This window comes from Hermetia illucens, chromosome 4 (genome assembly GCF_905115235.1).
Source record: "Hermetia illucens chromosome 4, iHerIll2.2.curated.20191125, whole genome shotgun sequence".
Taxonomy (NCBI): Eukaryota; Metazoa; Arthropoda; class Insecta; order Diptera; family Stratiomyidae; genus Hermetia; species Hermetia illucens.
The window spans coordinates 162,873,405-162,889,560 of record NC_051852.1 but is presented as its reverse complement, the minus strand read 5'-3'; the positions used below and the strand labels follow the sequence as shown (position 1 = coordinate 162,889,560).

The 16,156-nt window shown below is 43.2% G+C and overlaps 1 protein-coding gene across 5 annotated transcripts in view; it reads right to left on the bottom strand.

The window, feature by feature from the left end:
• LOC119655295 (D-beta-hydroxybutyrate dehydrogenase, mitochondrial) overlaps positions 1 to 16,156 on the bottom strand; it is a 122,622-nt gene that overhangs the window by 19,967 nt on the left and 86,499 nt on the right. For 2 of the 5 annotated variants that reach the window (XM_038061115.1, XM_038061119.1), the window contains exons 5-6: positions 9,999 to 10,073; positions 9,566 to 9,771 (exon numbers count right to left, since the gene is read on the bottom strand). In XM_038061115.1, coding sequence (XP_037917043.1) covers positions 9,566 to 9,771; positions 9,999 to 10,073 — 281 coding nt within the window. The remainder of the gene's footprint in view (positions 1 to 9,565; positions 9,772 to 9,998; positions 10,074 to 16,156) is intronic. The other 3 variants (XM_038061116.1, XM_038061117.1, XM_038061120.1) reach the window with 3 other exon arrangements.

Below are 16,156 nucleotides of genomic sequence, written 5' to 3'. Positions count from 1 at the left end.
TCCACCAGTGGCATCAGTGATTCCAATGCGAAGGTTACGTTGGGAATGTTTCCCTCGCAGTATGGACAATGGATAGGGTGGATGTAGTTTTAAAACTATGAGCCTTGTTCTCATCGTCATATCAAGAATTCCTTTCTCTCTGGAGTCTGAGTGACACATGCCCCGTTCAAGTGCCTTGGCATTGAAGTGACCCTCAACCAGGACCAGCCTCTTTGTGCCAAGATAGTGTCCACCAGAACATCGAGCATGCATCGGAAGTTCGGCATCGTCTTATTCGGTGTCAGACAGACAGTGAAAAATGTTAACCCCAGACAGCGAATCCATACAAAGTCGTCTCCTCGGAACTTTAACTTTTATAAACTCTCCATCGAAGGCGGAAAGATATTCCACACGGTAAAAGCCATTTTTAAAGGGGAGGGAAAGGGCGAATTTACGTTGCACCTTTTCTAGGGCAAGACAATCACAGGAGGGTGACCAGATCTCAGAACAGTACTTGAGGATACTTCTATCGAAGGAGTTTAAGAGAGAGCTCGGTTGATGAATTCGAGGTAGAGGGTGTCGACGCGAAGCTTACTGTCGAAAGTGCCTATCAGATCTTGAGTGGGGTCCTAATTTGAGAAGGAATATTCAAAGAGTAGGAAAAGGAAGTGGGTGAAGATTTGACTAAGTAGTACATCGGGTAGCCATGTGGGACGCTAGAGGAAAGAAGAAAAGGAGCGAGATGTGTAACCATCACAAATGGCGCGGTAGGAGTGGTTGTGAAAATTAGAGACTTAAAGTTGTCGGCCTAGAGCAAGTAAGGAGAGAGCAAAGAGCTTATTGATTGGGAATAAAAATAATAGGGCCCTCAGAATAGAACGTCGTGAGACGCTAGATTAAAGGGAAAAAAGCTTGGAAAGATGTGAGACGTGTGATAAGTGGTATGGAAACGCTGAGAGCGCTGAGTTTGAGCCAAATTTTTTTTTGTGATTTACTTCTTCGAAGGCTTTGGTCACAAAGTTGGTGAAATCGAAGAGGTCGGAGGCAGTAGACTGAAGTTTGTTAAGGCAGTTTAAGAGGCTGGACAAACAATCGCTGACATACCGTTTGAAGATTTTGGAATAGGATGAGAGGAGCGAAATATGACGGTAATTGTCGTAAGGAGTGCGGCAATTGACGTGGAAAAAGAAGAGGCAGGAACTCAGCATGGTTTCAAGAAGAAGTTTTTAACGAATTTTTTTTTTGCACTTCAGTGGTAAATCAGACTGGGAAAAGTTTAGGAACTTAGCGGCGGGGGGGGGGGGGGGTGGACGTAAGCAAGAAAGAGATCTGACAGAATGGTATAAAGAGTATTGAGTGCTTGGTCTCCCGTTAATAATGAGAGGAGAGGGGCTCAGTTAATTGTCGTCAGGGCTTAGTTTAGGCCATCGAAATTCGGTTTACGAAAGTTAAATATGGCAAGCACGACAGGCGAATGGAGTCGAGTGATCTGAGCATCACACTCGACAGCCGGATGATAGGCGGCAGAGGCAACGTAAGAGGGGCATGAGGGGATTGGGAAATGCAGTGCATAGGAAAGTTAGAGTGGACAAGATCAAGAATAAGATTTAAGTAATTTCTGGAAAGATTGAATTGGAGGGTAGTGCAGGTTGCACACCTGTAGGAAGACAAGTGAGTGAAAGAGAAAGAGAAAGAGAAAGAGAAAGAAAAAGAGAAAGAGAAAGAGAAAGAGAAAGAGAAAGAGAAAGAGAAAGAGAAAGAGAAAGAGAAAGAGAAAATAGGAAAATTAAAGTCCCACCAGAGGATGAAAGGAAGAGAATGAACAGTATGGTAAGGACTTCTGATAATCTGTGCTCTGGGGCCTGCATCAGTGAAAGTATGCACAGATTGTGCTCAACGGACATGTTTTTGTTAGAATGATTCATACCGCGATAAAATTATAGATGAAACAGGAGGAGGAAAAAATGGTTTCGGCATGGAAAGTGGACCCAACAGGGCACCTCTATCGTTTGATTTGCCAAGGACAGAACCGTCTCTCTTACTACGAAAGATAGGGCGATAGGGTAACTTTCGAGATGCTCGGAATCCAAAATTCTGTCACCCAACCCGGTTTCACTAATGAAGATGATGTGGAATTCCAATATTAAGGCAGTTAAATGTTAACAGTTGGCAGCTTGGTCCTTAGACCCTTTACATTTGGAAAATTATTCAAGATCAGCGAGACAAGCGAGCATGCATGTACAAAGTTTTAAATAGTGAATCCCTGAAATGTGTGAGTCACCCATACACTGCAACAGATTCTGAAGTTTCTAACAGGATATTGTTGTTGAGGGCTTCCAGGGTCCTAGGGGGATCATTATAAACTTCGAATGCAAAAAATCGAAAGGGATCAAATTAGGAGAGCACGCTGGACAGTTCAAATCTCCTATTAAAGAGATAAGGCTTCCGGGGAACCTTGCTTGCAAAAAGTTCATGACTGTCCGCTAGCTCCCTATTATATTAGAGTGTCAAAAACATGAAGATGGAATCAATGGATCGACTTGACCTCTCCAAGTGGTAAAAAGTCAAAAAGTTCCAATCCACCCTCGAGTATGAGCAATAAATTCGCAGCTGAAGCGCGGTTATGGTTCACTGTTGAGGAATCTCAGGTAAAATTGTCCCTTGTGGCTTACGTGCTTTGCAAGGATTTATTTTAAGGACATGCCTCGTACTTTGTGAAGAGGAAACAAAGCTATTCTCACAGGACCATTATCTTGACTGGTGTCAATTTTTTCAGGTCCTTCTGTAAATGTCAGTAGGGAAACTTGTCTGAACTCGCTGGGCTGTCCCGATTATTATTTAATCTCCTGAAGTGATTTCCTTTTACCCTCCAGTCCAATATTTCCGGATTTCCTCTTTGGAAATGAAAGTTATGTTGTGAATGCAATATAAGCTTCAGGCTTGACAGAAGAGTGATGCAAAAGCTTGAAATATTTTTAAAACATTTTTCCCTCTGAAATAATAATCCAAGGACATGTACACGGGCCGATCAGCAATTTATGTTTTCAGAGGAGCAAAAAAAAAAATTTGATGAACATCAACATTAGCAAAGTCGAATATGAGTTCTATGCTGAGAGTCCTTTTGAATGGAGACCAAACACGTGGCAAGTACGAGTAAAATGTTGTGTACTGAAATATTTTTCCAATAACGATTTCTTTGTAATCAATATACCTGTACATAGCAAGCGTGCTTGCATTCCATGGAGCCCATACATATGTGGACCGTTAATGTTCGTTTCTACGTAATATTTGCTATGTGTGTTCAAAGGAAGAAGCATGTTTATATCTGCGATGTCCTCGTGTTGTTACCTGAATCCAGGAATGATGCGGCTCGTGGCGAACATCTCTCCTGGTCGTTTCTGAATGTTGTACAGGCCAATTTGTAACTCAGGGTTTCTCGTGTTTCCCGGAATCCATATTTTAAATTCGGTGGGATATATTTCGAAGGAGTCACCATCTTACTCGTATGTCAGTTGTGGCAATGGAAGTGATATTTTATGGTTATCACGACTTTAAATGGAAACTTGTAATTTAAAATGGCAATACCCCAATCGTTGGGGCTATCTGCACTTCAGGGATATTTCCACATTCTACATCATTTGTGGTTTACGTTATTTTTGTATTTTGAAATGTTTTATTCTTGTGGTTAAGAGTTATCTGTGGGTAGAGATTTTTAGTATTTTAACCATCACGATATGATCTATATTACTACAATGTATCCTTTCTTGGGGTTAAGAACTACCAAGTGGTCCCAGCAGAAATTAGAAACATATGATTTCCACCAAACCTTCCGAAATTATGCCACATACCACGGACCACATTGTTTATGGCTCCAAGATCAATCTGCCGACGCTATGATTAAGTTTGTTGATTCTTAGCCTCTCTGTATGGTTGCCTTGGGTTCGGATCTCACCATGGTTGTTTGGGAACCAGATCGAGCGTTGAGAAAGGGTCTGTCTGTTGAGAAACATCACTGGCTGTCAACTTCCAACTCGTTTTTAGAGCTTTGAACTGGCATTCTTCGTGCGAGAGGGAGGTTGGATCGAGCTTATCTTCCATTTGCCCAGAGGCATCCCGTCATTTTAGCTAAGTGTCATTTAGTAGACCTTCTAATCGGTCACACCTACAACAAGTATCAGCATTGCGGAATAGGACTCACGATGAAGCTTATCCGAGAAAGGTACTCTATCCCTGCGTTTCAGCAGTAAGTGAAGAAAATGCTGAGAAATTGCATAAGGTGTTTCCGAATAAACGGGTAAACAGAAGAGCTAGCGCAAGTTTATTAGCGGGGTCCACCCAATTGGATATGTTGTTGGTCCACGAAGGTGTCGTTGATTTGACTTTTGTCAGCACTGGATTGGCGCGTGATATGGCTTGGCATGTTAGCCATATAAGTTTGCACCGATCGTGGAAAAATTGTGGAAGAACATCTTTCATAGTATGGTCACGTAATTTGTGCTAACGAGAATCCACTTGCCAAGATTGGTCTGAACATCGAAGTCGGTGGTCGAACACCGGACGAAACAACGATGATTTGATACGTTGGATATGGATCTGGAAGTATCACAATTGCATCCCGATCTTGTTGGCCTAATGGCCCAACCAATCACGACGAGCCGACCCCACTTATGAACGGCACAAAGGCTCAAGAAAAAGAAGATATCCACAACGATTAGCAAGCAATCATCTTTGAACTGTGCGGAGAACTCCTGCAACTTGGATACCTGCATACCAAAAACTAGAGCCGAGATGAACGTCAAATTTATCTGCGGAAGAAATAGATCAATAAACTTTCTTGCAGGTGTAGTTGGACTAGTCTAATCAAAAACGAACTGGATTACCTTCGACTAGATTGCCATAAGCCCAGAATTACGGGTTAGGAGGCGGCACACCGGATCTATCGTAGAGTTATGCCTTCCAGACACTCTAGGAAAAGTGTTACGGGGGTAATATTCAGGGGTTACTACCGGTTGTCGAGGGACAAATAAATCTTTCCGATCAGCGGAATGGGTTCCATAAAGTCACCTTAACCATTGGAGACATTAAATTGGTTCTCGGCTTCGTCAAACGCAACTGATCGAGAATGCAGTACTACTAGATATTGCCACGTGGTAACCTGGACTTGTGAAGTGGATTCAATTCGGCCAATTAGGATCCTATACAGAAGTCCCTGGCGGCGATTGGTATTACCAGTATTCTTATCAATCGCTACTTAGCAGAAATAAAACCACGGTATGACACTAATGAGGGATTTAAGGAACACGTTTTCTCCGCGGGTTTACCCTCTTAGGGATCAGCAAGAGGTCACGATGGTGAGTTGCGCCTACGACATAGGATAGGCTCCAGTCGGAAAGCATCTAAAGGATACTGCATTATATTTATTTAAAGCAGTCGGTGCTGTCAAGATTTGGTTAGAGAGCGCTGGCCTGAATCTTATGGAGGGAGACAATGGTAGCAATCCTCAGCAACAATTACAGAAAGAATAATTACGTTACGTGCGAAGTACGCCATCGCTTCCAACCTCCCACTGCAATCAAACATATGCGAGTGATGGTAAACGAAAACCGCAGTTTAAATAGCAGCTGAAATGTGTTTGCTACGAAGTATCTAGTCTGGATAGAGTGGCCAAATCCAGAAGGAAGTTTCCTCCGGAAATAATTATTATTTTCAAGAAAGACGATGTCCTAGGGCGGTGTTCTTAGGACTGTGAAGGTGGATCTGGAATTGACAGACTCGGGTGGAATTTTGCACCAGCAAAATCCTACTATATACGGCTCTTCTCTAGGTGGCAGCAATGGATAATGCCATGAACTAGAATAGGGAGAGTTCGGCATACCGTCGAATCGTGCTGAAGGTGTTGAGTGCATGTAGGACAGTATCGGGTGAGGCAGTCTGTGATATTCTTGAATCTTATAGCGAATGAGGCTTTCTCTACCAGAGAAAGAGGGTGAATCCACCAACGTAACTGGAGCCTTGTATTGTCCGAGATATATCGCAATTGAAAAAGGAAGGTAGGATGACGCCCTGAATATAGTAATCGGGCCCCATAACCTTGTGGAAAAGATGATAATTTCGGAAGCAAATTGGAGCATAGTAAACGTAGCAATAACCACGATACAAGAAAAACTCCACGAAATATATCTGGCCCCTCCTGCGAAATAATACTTCACGTTGGATGTGGATGGAAAAAGGGGATATGTTTCAGAGGGTGAGATTTCTATTTCTATCCTGAAAAAAGCATCCAGTGTAAGGTGTATAGTTGTAGACTGTTACTAGTCACCTAGCTGGCGAACTTTTTCTTATATTATACGGCTCCAGTTTCTGGAACAGCACAAGATATCGTCACAACTTAGTGGATTGGGAGATGGCCTGAAAACCATCTTGCGCCGCCGGGGTCAACCGAGAGGGACCTATCTCAAAAACTTAAAAAGTTGGCGAAATGACCGTTGAACTGTTCCGTCAACATGCGTCTGTACGCCTTTGTCCTAGTCAGGCCGGAGGATGTAAGGGTTATCCATTTGAATACTTCAGTCCCTACCTGTCATTGTACGAAACTTCACGTGACTTTGGGTTTATGTCTGGGTCGACGCTGGAATCTGGAAAACAGAAAAAAACGTAGAAGTATAGCGCGAACATATCGGGAAAAAGCACGTGAACCTAGTGCCCGATTGACTTGTTTACCAAACCTTAACATGTCATCGCAAATTCAAGCGTGTGGATTAAGCGCTTGGCTTTGCTGGTGTTCCTTGAATCCGTGGAAAATAGTCTGTTTTGGCTAAACACTTCGTTTTGTTGTGTCAGATAGAGAAACAAAAGTTCCTTAACATTGTTCCCGACAAGGCCCCACGTTGGGCGCCATTTGTAATAACAATAATTGGTTTGTGGATGGTCTTGTGACCATCGCGGCATCTGAATCTGAAGTTTTACGACTCCATGCGCGGTCGAGCCGTGTTTTTTTTCTTATTTTACTTCTAGGAAGATTCCTCTCGAAAGCAGAAACTGTCCATTCTTTTTTCGTCCCTTTCGATTTTGAAACGATATAAAGGTGGCTGAGGACAAATTGGGGGGGGGGTCAAATCGCGATGAACAGGGAGCAGCGGGTTCGGAGTGGACCCACCGCAAGGAGATGTGCTAGAGGCGGGGCTGGGCCGCAGCCGACTTCGATATTTTGGCCTACTATCAGACTGAGGGCATGCAGTGGGGGTTCTCTGACGCACCTTCTGAAAATAACAGACTACGATGTATGGAATTTTTTTAGTCACCATGGGTTTCGTATTTAGAAGCTAAGTTGATATCTAGACTGAGCCTAATTATGAAGAAGGTCGCGGACGAAGACCAACGAGCGTCCCCCTCAAAGACCCCCCATTTTGTTGGAAACCTTTCTCTTCACTGACGCTTCCATTTAGTGCTGCTGAACGTTCTTGCATCGCGCTGTCCTTTGGAAAAACTATCCATATTTAAGGTTCTCGGGGTTCACAATATAATGTATCGCGGAGATCATTCCCCATCGATAAGTCCCCCATCAAGGATGTGAAGCCTTCACATATTCAACACAGCGGAAAATTTCCCTCCCTTATTGCAACATACCTGCATCCATTTTGCTGAGGACGGAGCGCAGTGGTTTTGGAAGTTTCGACAGTCTCATCCGGGGCTAGGTAGTTGAATCTTGGGGACGGTCTCCGAGACCAATTTCGTAACCATCTGATCTTGGGGAGCAGATTCGAAGCCGGGTAGAAAGAGAGAATGAGACCTTAGTTGACTTTTATCACCTTGTGTCTAGGCTCTAACAACCACGTCACGAAGCAAAGCTGGTGGAAACGAAGAAGATTAAGCGAGTCATCTCCCGGATTCACATATCCACAGTCTGAGAATTACGTGGATAAGTGAACAAAATCCGATAACCAGCAACCGTTTGGCTGCTCGTAAGCTTGTAAGGACGGAGGGCCCAAAATGCGATTTCTCGGAACTGATCACCGAGGGTAGGCTCCACAAAAGTAGCAAGCGGAACTTTTTCGGTAACTGCCAAGCTGAGGTGGAATCCATACCGTGGTTTGTCGGAGTTACAGAGAATTAGGACACTAACGACTGGATTGTTTGGCGGAGCAACGCTGCTTCTACTATGCTTGTCGTACCCCTAATGTCCTCAAGGCGTAATGTTCACCTTTTGTGCCACAAAGAAACGAGGAGACACAATCACTGGAGGGGAGGGTTGAATAGCCTTGAACGCATCACGGACAGAACCTCCGACACTGCAATTTCAGAAGGTCAACATCTGTCGTCTGTTTTCAGGACCATCTGAGATGAAACAGCCCTTTTTATCTCGAAAGTGATGCATATTTACGCAAAGCCTTAAAAATCCATATCCTTGGTGCTTTCAGCGATTAAATAAATAAATGAAGCAACGTTCGTAGTTTCAAATGTTTCCTCACACAGAACGATCTGTTAATGGATTTTCTGCATCCATTTCTTGGGTATTGAGATAAAATCGATATAAATTCATTATTCATATAGTCACCAGATACAATAGAGTGTATCCATATGTATTTGCATATCTGGGAAGCAAGGAAGACAGGACCAGAAATGAGGGATTTGCGTGTTCATATAATGGGGCTCAATGTCTATGAGATATGGATCCATCCTGGAGAATGTGTTGCTAACCTAGCTGGGTAGCATGAGCTCCTCTTAAATTGATTAAGCCAAATGAAAGCCTTGGGGGATACATCTTGCAACTTATATGAAAAAAGAATGGCTCAGATAAGATGCTTATGGAGTAACTACAGTATTAGAACTGAAGATATTGTTGGTCCTGTAATAGACTATAGTTGGCTCCCTCTTCATAAGAACATATGTAGGTATATATGGTTACGCTCTGGTGAAGCTTCCCCCAGCGATAAAATGCAAAATTATACCATAAACATGAAGTACTTTTCAACAGGAACAATGAATACGATTACTGTGACATGTGGTATGCGTTTCATTATGTTCGGATTTCTGAGCCCTAACATTCTTGATAGTACATATAAACAAACTCCCGTTCAGAGTCCGTGATATCACAGAAACTTACACTAATGGAATGTGATATCACGGATTACGGATTACGGAGACATACGAATGACAGTTTATTGCATTATACATGGAATTCCAATATCCGAAGCATGTGTAAACAAGATGTCCTGTTTTTGCGTATACTATACGTAGATACATTCAATTTCTGCACGAAAGTAACGATATCTTGTGAGCTGTATTTTGTTGTTTTGTTCAGTACCGAACGAGATGAAGGAAACAACCCTAAGATCAAAGAGCAGATTTGGGAAGATTTGAAGGATGACCGGAGTCCAGGTGAGAATAGATACCATATTTTCATAGAATGGAAAAGATATTTTCATATTACAAAGGAAAATTGGATTCTAGTTGAATAATTAAGAAGCGTGTGGATAGTTTTCTGTATTCCCTAAATCAGGAGTTATGGGGTTAAACAGAGAAGGCTGTGCTTGGAGAAGAAGTTCAACTATAATACATTTGCTATGATAAAAATCGAATCAGTTACCTCACTTACCTGATCACGAAGGTCGTCCTCAGTAAGCCATCCATTTCCAATAGAGAATTCACCGGCTGATACAACGGATACATCTACACCACGTGGACGGAGTTCCTGTCGCAGGCAGTTAGCTAAAGCTTCCACAGCGGCTTGGGTTGCACATTGGATGCCACGTACGGGGGCAGGAATGCGGCTCAATCCTGATGGGAAACAAACTTAAGTGGCAGATAGATTTGAAAGTTCTTAAGAAATCTACGCAATCTAGCTACAGGGGTTGGACTGTAAGTATCACATGCGATGCCAAACTGCTGGATATGATAACCTCTTTCTAAAGAGATTTAACTCCAACACAGCCATCGGCACACGACAATGTATCTTTAGATATTGTGTTCACAACAACACCATGCTAACGAGGTTTTAAAGAGCAAAATTGATTACTTACCAGATGTGAGGAATACAATACGACCATTAGCCTTGCGTATTAGGGGAAGAAGGATTTGCGTTAAGCGTGCAGCACCTGTGAAGAGAAAAGATACAATAGGATAAAGATTGATTAGGATTCACAAAGTGGGTTGAAGTTCTGTTGGCGTCACGAAGAGGATGTATTCATGATGATAAAATGATGTTTTATCAACCAACTAAGCCATCATTTCATATTCAAATGAACCATTGTTAAGATATTCAGAACTGTTGATTCCGCTTATTTGTTAGATTCATTCAGATACGCGTGGGATCCTGCCATGAATATCTTAAAACGCAGAAAAAGGTCTATGAGCGCGCTCTCAGACCATCAGAACATCGTCAAAGTCCAAAGGACTCACTTCATAGCAAAGAAATTAGAGTCATCCAGGACAATACGAAAAACATCGATGACTAGACGGGAAAAATGAAAGATAAAGGTAAGCATTGAAATGGAATGGTTAAAATAGTTTCTTTTTCTGTGCATGACAAAGCATCAACAAAAGAAACAAATGGAATGAAATGATAAACGAAACTTTCTGCTTATCCCATAGACAAACGAGGAATGATTTGATGTCAGTAGCATTCAGCAATTGTTTCATGGGGAAAATATAATAGTTGGAAGCAAGTCTTGCTTGCTATGGAAAATTGAAAATTGTAGATGGAAATTCATCCGCCTTTTATATCAACTGTTGCTGTGATATTATGTATAATTTTGCTTTGTTAGAATTGTTGAAGATATGAAGTGGAAGTAACTAATATCACAATAACTGAAGATAGAAATGAAGCAACAAAGCGTTTGATTTTATTCTCCTCAAGAACACTCAGTAACTATCTGTTTCATATCACAATAAGTTTAGCTAAAGATCTTAATATAAGTCAATCGATAGTTCCTGAGAATGGCCCCTTAAGTTAAGTGACTCTTTTATGACCCCCTAACTCACTCGTTTCGTGATCAGCTTCAAAACTAAGACTTGATTTGGGAAATACTAATCGAGACCTTTCATTTGATACCCCACATTGTTATATTCCATGAAAAAAAAATTGGCACCTCCTTTTGCATATATGGAGAATCCCTCCCCTTAAGTTCCACACAGAACGATGTAACTCACTGTATGCGTGTATACCCATAGTTCTCATCTTCGCACCAAATTTGGCGTCAATGGGTACAACCGTTCCCGAGAGAAGTGCATGTGACAGACAGGCAGACAGACAGACAGACGGACAGACAGATCTTCCAACGAGTGCTACTTCATAGGGTAGGGACTTTGATTGATGTGTAAATAGTGTCCATACGCTTTCTTCTCTGACTGTGCATGGGCTAGTGTTTACTCATTTCTGATGCGTGGACCAAAATGGCTATGGAAAGGATACTCAGAAAATAAAACCAACGTGGAAGAAGAGAGAAGGAGGAAACTTACTGTGCAGGGGCTCGGGAGCCCAGTACCGGCGGCTTTCGATTTGATATCCCTCGGTGGTAGACAACTTTGCTATCGGGGTATCTATTGCCGCAAGTGGTTTAGAGTTGGAGAAGGAGGTGTTTAAGCAAAGCAAGACCTTACTAAGAACACCAATAATGAAGGTAGGTTGAAAGGGGAATGCTGCATTTGTCTAAGAGGGATGACCACAGGAGGTAGTACTCCGAGACCAAGAAATTGACCCATTCAGGAGAAGCTCCTCAATTCTTCCATCCCCATTAATGCCAAAGACGGTAAAAAATAGAATAGGAAAGCACGTTAGAAGCTACGGGTGAATGTGCGTTTAGAAAGAGTAATCCGGCCAAGACTCAAAGAGAACAGAGCCCTGACCCGGAGGAACTATCAAGTAACTTGAAGCAAAAATAATTGGGCTGACCGAGTTCATCAAGGAAAAGAACAACGTGCACCAAGCTATTTCCAAACTATGCAGGAAAGAGAGATAGAGGAAAGAGATCCCAAAGAAAAGCCGAAACCTGTTATTCCGACAGTGTCACAGGTGACCTAAGTAGCATCGAGCCGTAGTATTAACGACCTGCCAGCAAAGAAAAAAGGGCGGAAGAAAGAGGGTGATCTTCTAAGGAATCAGCAGACACCTAAGAGGAAAAAAAGTACACCAGCAGTTCCGAAGAACAGAAGGTAAAACACCCGTGCCCCAAGTGCGAGCATCAGCAATCGAGGAGAAACCTAAGGGGAACAAGAATGGTAAATAGACGAAGATCCTTAATAAAAAGGCGAAGAAGAAACCAGAGAATTCGCCCAAGGGCAGTTGTTATCTCCACTGAGGGCAATTTGTCGTACGAATCTGACCCTGAATTAAAAGATGGAAATGGATGGAAATGTCAGCAAGATCCGGAGCACCCAGGAAACGATCTCATGTTTGGGGGGAAAAATTCCAGCTTGGCAAAACCACATCCATGTAAAGAACTCGCTTGGGAAGAATGTCCCAGTGTCACAGTCTTAACAAAGTGACATCCAGAGAAGAAATATGCACTACGATGAGACAACAATTTAAGTTTGAGGAACTGGAGGAAGAATCCATCGTGAGCTTAACAAAAGCCTGTTGTAGTACTCAAACGACTACAATGCGACTACCAGTGGAGGCAGCGCAGAAAGCATTGTCGGCCGGAATGGTTCAAATTGTTATCTGTGAGAGCTGGTTTCATTCGCGAAGGCATGCACCAGCGGCATGGATCGATCCGATCAATGCAAACGGTGTGGAGAACAATGAAGTATTGCCAAGGAGTGCAATAGGAAACCCAAATGCCTATTGTGCGATGGAAAGGAAGGAAGAAATAACCGGCATGTTGCTGGAGTGGTAAATGCCCGGAATTCAGGAAGACATTGACAGCAATGAAAAAATAAGGTTTATTCAAATAAACCTTAATCGCCACAGCGTCGCCCAAGGCTTACTTGAGCAGACCACTGATGAATCGCAGATGGAAATTATCATCATAAGTGAACCCTACAGAAAACGTAACGGTGGTGTATGGGTTACTGACTCGATTGGTTGAACGGCGATATGGGCGTTTAGTCGCCAAACTATACAATGCTTTACTAGCAGTAGACCAGTGGTTTCGTGTGGAGCTGGAGGGAGAGAATAAGAGGTGTGTACGTGTATAGCTCTGGGCCCCACTCAGTCTCAAATTGTCTGAATTTTAAGACATGTTAGACAACCTTGTTCTCGTTACAAGAGGACGATGTCCAAAGGTGATTGCCGGTCACTTCAATGCTTGGTCCACGAGTCGGGAAGCAGGCAAGGTAGCGCAAGGGGCCGAAGTCTGTTAGAGACTTTTGCCAGTTGGATTTAGTTTTGGCCAATGAAGGGTGAAAGAAGCACCTTTTGCAAAAAAGGGGCCTTCCTCAATCCTAAATCTGACCTTTATCAGCCCTAGCATGTTAGCGAGGACTACACCAACAGCGATCACCAGCACCTTTGAATTGCGGAGGGAACTGCAGGCCAGGGAAACAGGATACCTAAACCAAGAAGGGCATTAGGCAGGTCTGCAAAATCATTTGACGAGGGGAGCTCCTTGGAGGTCTGGATATGCCGATCCACTAAGACAGGCGGCACATAGAGAGCTCTCTTTGTCACACAATGCATCGCCAAGGCATGTGCCGCATTCATGTCTAGGCGGTGCCCATTCTCTAACTACTGGTGGAATAGTGAATTGGTCAGCTTTCAATCAGTCTGCCACCGAGTCAGACGAACGGCTCACAGGGCGGTAGGTAGGAGTGATCAGAGACAAAAGAAGCATGTATACAGCATAACCCGCAAAAACCTCAAACTTGCCATCCAGAATAGTAAGAGCGAATGTTTTAAAGAACTCTTCTCGGAAGCGGATATAAATCCGTGGGGGAGCGCCAATACATTTGCGATGGGAAGATTGAGATGGCGGTCATCCCCACAGATCACGTACCCTACTCTCTTATTGAAAATTATCCATAGCGAACAGAGCCCTTAAGCTTGTCGTAAAATCCAGACCAGATATGAAAATATAAGTTTGTATGTCCGAGGGGATATTCTCTACAGCATAAAGGCATCAGAAGCTGGTACTTCTACCTATGCCTGGTAAACTTCCAAGTGAACCATCGTTCTATAGACCCATACGTCTTCTAGACACTACGGGGCAAATGTTGAAGCAGGTAATTTGTAACAGACTACACCCGATCGCCGAAAGCCAAGGCCTTTCAGATCGGCAAATTGGGTTCCGTAAGGCCAGATCAACCGTTGGTGCGATAAAACTGGTCACTGGCTTGGCCGAAGATACATAATAATTCACAGAAGGTTTCCCTGGACGTGAGTAATGCATTTAATTCGACCAATTGGAACCTTATACGAAAGCGCATGGCGACATTTGTTGTTTCCACCTATCACGCAAGTATTATCGGTAGTTACTTGCGAGAACAAACGATGTGGTAGGACATCGATGACGGACTCAAGGAATACGTGGTCTCTGCAGGTGTCCCCGAGGCTCCGTACTGGGCCCACTACTGTGGAACGTCATCTACAATGATGTACTTAACCTTCTGGTTTCGGAGGATGATATGGTGGTGGATTATGCCGATGATATTACATTGGTTGTAGTAGTATAGGATACCGAGTTATAGCCTTACCAAGCAATCAGTGCTATTAAGGCCTGCTTAGAGAGCGCTGGACTGGCACTTGGGGAGAGAAAAAAAACGGAAGCGTACCTCACCACAATTCGCGGGAAGCGTTATTACGATCGACTTAGAATTGGCAATCAGGTTATCACTTCTAAGCCGAATCTCAAATACTTGGGAGAATAGATACGAAGTTAAGTTTTAAACAGCACGTTCAATGTGCTTGTGACAAGAGATCCACGGCAACCTTGGCAAGAATAATGTCGAACGTAGGAGGGCCACGATATACTTGTAGATTACCTCTTGCCAGGGTGGTGAACTCTTGCTTCATGTCACCCTGATTTGAGGATTGCTCAGAGGTGGCGATGAGGAAGATGGAGCGGCAACCCTGCCGGTCCGGCCAGAACCAAGAGGCCGAAGAACCTCCATAGTGGAGGCATTGGTTTGTTGGCAGTGACGCAGTAGGCGAATGCTCCAAAGGCCTAATTAGGGCGATTAGACCCGAGTCTGTACGGGGACCAATCTGAAGTAGCAATAGGTCACAAAACCGCTCTGGGGTTATACTGGCACCACGTGAACCGGGAAAGCATTTCGCATATCATGTAATGCTCATAAACAGAATGCCATCTATAGGAGGCTAGCCCTAAGGATGTGTTCCGCTTTCAAAACCGTCTCAGATGAGGCTGCATTCGTCATCTCCGGAATAATGCCAATTGACGTCTTGGCAGATGAGATAAATTCTCTCCTAAAAATTCAAATGGCCTTGGGAATCCTTTTTTCAACGCCCATCCCTCCCTACACTCCATATGCGTGATCAAAGCTTTGAGGCTGAAGTCAGTGTATCAACTACCTCTCTTAGATTCATAACACTATACTCCCAAACTAGTCCAGCATGCGATTCTCCCAACCAACTTCTTCAATAACCAATTTATACAACCCCAAAACGATCACAAATCCCATTACGCACAGTAAAACTAAGAGATCGACCGAGCTTGACAAAACCACAACCATCATCCATAACTGTGCTCCATAACTCTTATTCCCTCCTTGTTTCCTCTCATTAATCATTGTTTGTTGAATGCCCATTTTCCTGCGAGCTAGAAATGTGCGGAAACCATATTATTACAAGGAAAGCTTCCAATTCCGTATGACAATGTGGACTGGTCAATAATTTGAAGAACATCCTTGACTTCCACCCGCACTTCTGTAAGCTAATCGTTCTTCCTAGGTGGGCGGCAATCACAGGCTGAAATTCAGCAAAAATTGTCCTGGCCATTTGAGTCCTGCTGAAATCTCCCAAAGGTATGTCTTTTCCATAACTCTCTTTTCGTTATTTACAACGCCCGGTCGTAACCATGACCCAAACAAGATCCTTTAATATACCGATGGCTCCATCATTTGCTCTTCTGCGAAAGATATTGTGGGCCGTCAGTCTCCTTTGAATTCACGGACGAAGTTTACCGGTACTTTATTGAATGAAAACTTTCACTCAAACCTTAAAAGTGTCCACGAGAACAGAATGAGGGTCACCCCAAAATGTAGACCAATATCAAGAACCTGT